The 7,447-nt window shown below is 34.3% G+C and overlaps 1 protein-coding gene across 1 annotated transcript; it reads left to right on the plus strand.

Annotated features, from left to right (window-relative positions):
- Positions 1–1,759: 1,759 nt before the first annotated feature.
- Positions 1,760–7,183, plus strand: LOC144344180 (sulfotransferase 6B1-like). The gene is made up of 6 exons (XM_085506301.1): positions 1,760–1,916; positions 4,217–4,434; positions 5,032–5,158; positions 6,263–6,357; positions 6,794–6,971; positions 7,077–7,183. Exons 1-6 carry the CDS (start codon positions 1,760–1,762, stop codon positions 7,181–7,183), a joined length of 882 nt encoding a protein of 293 aa, XP_085362427.1.
- Positions 7,184–7,447: the final 264 nt, after the last annotated feature.

Genomic DNA, 7,447 nt, shown 5'->3' on the forward strand with positions numbered 1-7,447 from the left:
GAGATGTGAATTGTCTGCCCAGTTTTCGTTCGACTTCTATGTGACGTCACAGCTGGGCGATTCGGGGCAGTTCTTACCACCCGTGATTGCAAGGCCGGGAAAGTTTGGAAAAACAGATAGCGAACGACAAATCGATAGGTAAAAAGTGTTTAGGTAATTTTCTCAAACATAAAAATGCAACTGGGAGTGATATAAAAAAAATGTTTATACATTTTACACGAGTTTTGCTCGCATAGCAACAGACCAATACAAATACTTCCTCGGGAACATTTTCGTTGTCACGGATCACTACTGCCAACTTCGCTTGGGACACCCCCGTGGAGCAACGCGAACGCACTCATGGCAAGGCAAAAAGTAGATCCGGTCATGAATATTTAAATTAGCCTGTGACAGAGACCAGCCAAACGTTCCCTGGCGACTACCTAGCTTAGTGATAACAGACCCATAGTCTATGGGAAGGAGAATTTCATGTGCCATTCTTTGTGTTAACCAGGGCCAATCCAGCACATACACTTACAAACCTTGACTAAGGTTTCCAAAGGTTGAATCTGTTTTGTAGTGAATAAATCGGTCTACCAATCTTATGAGACAACAACTAGGTTGCCGATGATTTAAGTGAATTTTTTAGCCAATTACTGTATTTGTATGGATACAGATTTGTTCAGATCATGTTGGTAAATTCTTCCTTGATGGTGAATTCATTATTGTTTGTTTTTTCATCCTATTAAATATGTCCCTATAGTGCATTCCTATCTTCGGCTTCTGCGATTGCAAAATTTGTAGATTTGTCACAAAATTTGATTTCAGTTGTTTTCCTAACGTGTCCCGCAGTTAAAAATTAGAAAAAATAATCAACCTTTGAGTGAAATATGTATTACTAGACTATCATGCGAGCTCCACGTATAATGTAAAGAAATAGCTTACAAAGTTGTGAAAAACGGAGGAATTTTAGTAGATTTAATTTACCTTCAAATGTAGGTAATTGGAACCTTTAAGTGGATGTTGTATTGAACCCCGCAATTGAAAGTCTAAAAATCGAGTTGGGTGTAAGCCTCATATTAACAGACAGCCATGAAAAGATGATTGTTATAAAATGGCGTACAAAGTCAATTGTCCAGTGTGGAGGCATTACAGTATAACAGTATTGTCGTTAGCATAAACTCTTGGAAATGTTCGACTGAATAGAAAATATTATCAGTCAAGTGTGTCGTGATCTGTAAGTTCATCTATGTAACTAAATAACAGAATACAATGTCCTGGATCAGACTATATATAACATTCAAGAAAGTATTCTTAATCCGTATTAAAGCGCGGTGGTCATCGCGCAGCACGTGTTCGAATTTCATGTAAATAAACAATATATTTTACATGCGTTGTATACGCCGCAATGAGTTCAATATCGAACAAGACCCGGCACGACGACTGCCGCCCTTTAAATAATTTTGAATTTTGATTTTGAATAATTGCAATTGTATTCCATAATACAATTTTCTATAAATTATTCATCGGCCTTAGCAGCTTTCTCATTACGATTGCTCCTACATTTTATCGGAAATACTTTTACATGTTGCACCTCGTTCTACGAGGTTGTGCTTGTCTTTCCAGATAGATACCAATAGCCATTCACGGATGATTTCTTAAACGCCTGAAAGTGCCGATACTGACAGTGCGCCCTCACAGTCTACAATAATATTTATAGCACGTCACTTGTGAATACGAATCTCGTACGTCAAATCACGTCAGTCCGTCACGTGGTAATATGAATCCTTTCAATGAAGACGGTTCCTGGAGGACAGACACTCACGTGTACGATGATGTTAAGTTTCCGTGGTTTGTTCCACGGACAAGTTTGGAAGCAATGCAGAGCTTTGAAGTGAGACCGGACGATGTGTGGATTTGTACCTACTCTAAATCGGGTAGGTCGCAAGCTCGAGTTAAGTATGTTGATATCCTACGTGCTATCGTGAAGTGCAATGGCAATGACGACTACTATCAGTATTGTATCTGATTTAGTTATCGCAGTGGGGTCGGTATAAACGGTCTCGCAGAGAACACCTCGCCGTAGTAAATCGCCAAGCAATAAACAATGTACTAGATCACGGTTCCTAGTAACCGTGACTAGATTCACGTTTTAGATATGTGCTTTTTCGAAAGTTGACAATGTTCGAATTTCGAAAAAAAAACAATTGAGGTATATGTTAATTGTGAACCACGGAAGTGCTTTAAAATTACTTCCAGATTAAAAAAAATGATTTTTATCAAATCAAATGTTAACTAATTACATGAATATACACCTATGTTGTTGAGAAAACACAACACCGGTCGACGACACTAATTGTTAATTCTCGTTAGAATGTTGTTGAACGGTGTAGTCTAATTTGATGAATTTTAAATAAATGGGAAAGGCTGCTTGAATCAATAAATATACTGTAAAGAAAATTGGAGTAAGCAATCAAAATCTTTCATAATAATTCAAAATAACAATGATAGTTTAAAATATTAATTATAGTATTCACAAAGCAGTATTATTCCTTTATTTGATTGTACAGGTGAACTACAGGTCACGGCACATTGAGTTGATAACACTATCATTCAGTCAACAACTAAATAGGTATATGCTAATTAGGCTTGGTGTCACCATCGTAACCACAATTCATTTGCCGATAACAAGTCTATTGCTTTCGTTCTGATCATTATTATTACCAAGAACATGGTCTAATAATTCTTCAATAGCTTCGTTTTTCAAATGACGTCACTGAGCATTACGTCAAATGAGTAAACTAAAATTAACTCTCGATAGTAAAGTATATATTTCTACCGTGAAATAACTTCTCAATCGAATTGTTTAAGACAACAAGCCTCATTGGGATTTACGTAGATTCTATTTTAGTAAGATATCGTATTCGTGACAAACGCTATGTTGTGTGAGGATGTATAAGAAGAAGATTGGTGATGGTAGTAACTAGTTGCAAAGTTGCAAGAAGTCAGAAATGTCATGTACGTGAAAGTAATCCGGAAATATAGTATACTCGCAAAACTCGTGTTAAACGTGTACATAATATATTTATAAGAACGTGTCTATCTACATGTATTACTTAATGAGAAAGACTTGAAAAGTACAAATACAGTAGATTTGTCAGTTCCCTAGCGCTGTGAAGTCTTCTTTAGAAAACTGTTTTATATTAAGGAAAAAAAGTTAAAAGGATAGGTATAATGCATTATTTGGGCAAGAGAGCTTGATAATTCGCTTAATAATAACAAAATCTTACAATATTTGACATTTATTTTAAAAACACGCACCATTGCATTTTATGTTTTAGAAATAATCAGAAATAATGAAAAATCTTTCATTGTTACGCAATAATGGGGGAGTAATTTTTTAGTCCAACAATGTCCATCAGATAGTAATATAAGTTTGTTAAAGATTAACATATTATGACATATTTGTCGGCTTTTAATAAACATTCCTAGTAGTGTGCCAGTGGTACACGAACATCTCCAGGCAGGTAAACTGAACTGTTGACGTTTTAGTTCATGGACAGTTAATCAAGCTTTCTGCATTTAGAAAGTGTGCTCTTCATGCGGAACAACGGCTCAAAAATTGATATGTTTTTTGTATCCAAACTCAAAACAAATATTTGGATTCAATTTGGTGTTGTTTACATTTGGTACCTTACAATCCAACAATCCAGTCATTTCTTACTGTTTTTATAATATTTATAATGCTACCAATATATTTCTTTTCCCTGTATAATATAAACGGTAGTCCGGATCACCACCAATTTAATGATCTCTTCCATCAGTGTCGACACGGCTCTAGCAAAAAATTAAGGTCATACCTTTCTTAATTTTAGCCGTAATACAGCTAAACACACCTGTCCAGTGAAATAACGCTGCTTAAAACATAACCACCTTGGCGCAGGTAGTGACGGGGGAAATAAATGAAAATACAGACTAGCACCAAAACTATGCTTGAATGATGTATGTATTTGGTCGTATAGTAGTCATTCTAATATAGTGAATAAAATCTCAAAAACACAATCTTTATTGATGGTCAACTGCGAATCATAACGTGCCGATGTACTTCGTCAAATGAGGGCGCTATTCATAGAAAGGTTATATTAGTAACATTTTGTAATTAGTATAAGCTAATTTGGTTATAATTGTTCAGACTGCACTAACTGTTTTGTCACGTGTTTTGTTTTGTCATTGACAGGCACAGCGTGGATGATTGAGATAGTTTGGCAAATAGTATCTGCTAGTGGCGACATAAAAGGAGAGGAACCATTAGATAAGGCACCATACCCAGACTTCCATATCCATGGACCTGTACCGAATCATGAACTGGTAACAAAGATGCCGTCACCACGCATAATAGCCACACATTTACTACCCAAGTTTTTGCCACCTCAGCTGTTAAAAAAACAACCAAAGGTGAGAAGCGGTTTTGTTGACATAATTTGAAAACAAACAATGTTCTGTTATATATTTTTGAGATACACAGAATAATAGACCAAGAAAATGTATGCATATATCTAGGCATATTGTTTTGGTTTAAACAAAACAATCACCAGAATATAAACGTCTTGTTTTTGTATTATGTCTTGCTCAAATCCGATGTAGGTATGAGCTCCAGTTTTTTTGTGTTTTTTTTTTCATATTCTATTGTTTTTTATGTTTGTATGTATATCGATGACTATTTTCGTGGTTTCACTTGCCGGAATTCGGTTACTGATTACCTACAATAATAAAAACACACAAGCTTTTCAAGGCAATTAATAGACTTGCAAGCACACTAAAGATTTGTTTTATTTCTGGTGCTCGGCATGCGAAACCATTTTAAAATGTGCACAATAGTTTGATTAGATTAATATAATAATGGAAAGTTTCGTAGACAAACACGGAAACTTACATTTATTCTCCAATATATTTCAGTATTTTCCAATGTCTTATATCATTCTAGCAAATGACTTTGAAAATAGTAAACTTTATGTATCTGTTTGAAATCTGCATTATATCTTATTGTTACAGGTTCTGTACGTGGCAAGAAACCCCAAGGATGTTGCTGTGTCGAACTACTATCACTGCAACACGCTTCCGTATATTAAATCATTTGACTCATTCCAGGGCTTACTCAATGACTTCATGAGCGGTGATAGTAAGTATTGTGATGTTGTGTATATAGTTGAATTATGAATGTTCAATGCATTGTTCATTTTGGAAGGTATGCAGTTCCCGCTAATTCAAATATAGGCTTACATGAACGTGAACATTATATAAACTTGGAGAAACTACGTATTATATCTATAAAATATTTTATTATTTGGGATTTTGGGAGTATAACTCCATAAATATATGCTTTTAGTTATACTTCAGTGAGTTAGGCACTGTTTTTGTTAATATGAAAGTATAATATGAGGTTACTACGAGGATACCTCAAAGTATGCACGAAGACAATCGATGCGACGGTGTACTGTCTGAGTGCATACTTTGAGGTATTCTCGTAATAACCTTATTATTATACATCTTTTTCTTCCCAGGATACATCATTGGAACGCCGAAATCCCAAAAGTTTAGAACAGAATCAGCGAACTTTTATGTGTGGACTCTGGTCAAACCCTGATGGCAGCCATTTTTTTTATGAGAGGACGCTTACGCGCGTAATCATTCCATATTTGGAATTCGCATTTCCTTATATAGTAGAATGAAATTACTCCGTAAAATACCACGAAATTACGGCACGCTGTAACTTATGGCGTTACAGTGACAGATGTATAATACTAGATTATATTTGTAATAATGTATATTATAATAGAAAGTGTACAAACAATATATAAGTCAACTCTGAGTGTATTATTTAAAACTGTATTCAAAAGCCTTAAGGCATTTTATATATATATATATATATATTAGTCACCAAATATACAATGACAGTGATTGCAACTAATTATAAACTAATAAACAAAGTGTCTTACTTTTTATGGGATCATATATAGTGGTTATAAAATTGGTTTCGCTCATTTTTATTTGCCCTATTTGCATTCCAAAATAAAAATAAAATACATAGTACATACAACTTTAGTTACACCAAAAAAAAAAAGTTTGCCTAAACTAAATTTTGACTTGGCTGAATTTCATAATATATCTACTACATAATTGATACTATAGGTATTTTATCTAGTCTGATCCTGTATACAATAATGACAACGATCATACACCATGTTATACACAATTTATGAAAACAGTAGTTTTTTGCCCCCAGTGATTTTTGGTGAATGGCCAGCTCATGTACTTCACTGGTGGAAGAAACGAGACGAGAACAATGTACTCTTTTTAAAATATGAAGACATGAAAAAGGTAATAAAATTAAGACTTAAAATGAATGCTGTAATTATGATATTAGAATTAAAGTACAATTAAAAATGTTTTGATAATATTGAGTTATGGTGGCGCTTCTTTATTTATTTATTTATTTATTTATTTTTGCTTATATATTTATGTTGCTAATTGCTAATGCATATAATTAAATCAAATTTCTAAACTTTGATAAAAGTAATATTTTGCATATTTCTATTACATTAAACGTCATGATTTGTTCACGACCATGTACATATAACAATATTAATACGATTTTTTTTCATTTATATAATACTAATATATTCTTGATTTCATTGTTTGCAGTAACGGTTGAAAATTACTTTTCAATTTTGTAACCATTGTCTTTATAAACAACTAAACATGTTTAAATTGCTCCTACATGTGATTATTTTGGTTATTGTACAACTCTTGCTAGGATCTGGTAGGTACAGTTCGGATGGTTTGCAAGTTTCTTGGAAAGAGTCTGACTGATGAACAAATTAACTACGTGGCACAGCAATGTACGTTTGATGCTATGAAGAAAAAAAAGACACGTGACCACGCATGTGTTGCTGCGGGAATAGACCCTAAGGACTCACCCTTTGTGAGAAAAGGTGATCACTTTTAACAAATTATTGTGTTCGTGATTACGTCACAATATCCTACAGTGATTTGACTAATCCATTATTGTACTTTGTTCTCTGCTTATCTCGTTATAGGTAAAGTTGGTGGGTGGAAAGGAAGTTTTACAGTAGCACAGAGTGAAGAGATGGATAAATGGTACCATGAGGCCATTGTTGGGACAGGATTATCATTTCAATTTTGACTTAATATGACGGTGATGTCTTTAAATACCCATACATGGACTGAATTAACACCCCTGTATAATTAAACATGATCTTGAAATATAACAGTGAGTTTTTTTTTAAACATTTTTGTGCCAGGCGACAATTCTGGACATTAAGTGTCACCGTTGTCTCTCCTGACTTTTTTTTGTATGTACAAATTGCAAGTGCTAGTGCATTTTGCCACAGAAGTCATAATCATATTTGGGACTACATGACAGGGCTGTGTGGCCATCTCTCTGTCA

This window comes from Saccoglossus kowalevskii, chromosome 12 (assembly GCF_978046115.1).
Source record: "Saccoglossus kowalevskii chromosome 12, keSacKowa6.1, whole genome shotgun sequence".
NCBI lineage: Eukaryota > Metazoa > Hemichordata > Enteropneusta > Harrimaniidae > Saccoglossus > Saccoglossus kowalevskii.

Excerpts from the sequence above, each read along its gene's own strand:
- LOC144344180 (XM_085506301.1), top strand. The coding sequence starts at position 1,760 with ATGAATCCTTTCAATGAAGACGGTTCCTGGAGGACAGACACTCACGTG. Across the intron at positions 1,917-4,216 it reads TTGTACCTACTCTAAATCGG|GCACAGCGTGGATGATTGAG; the intron begins GTAGGTCGCAAG and ends TGTCATTGACAG. Across the intron at positions 6,358-6,793 it reads AATATGAAGACATGAAAAAG|GATCTGGTAGGTACAGTTCG; the intron begins GTAATAAAATTA and ends AACTCTTGCTAG.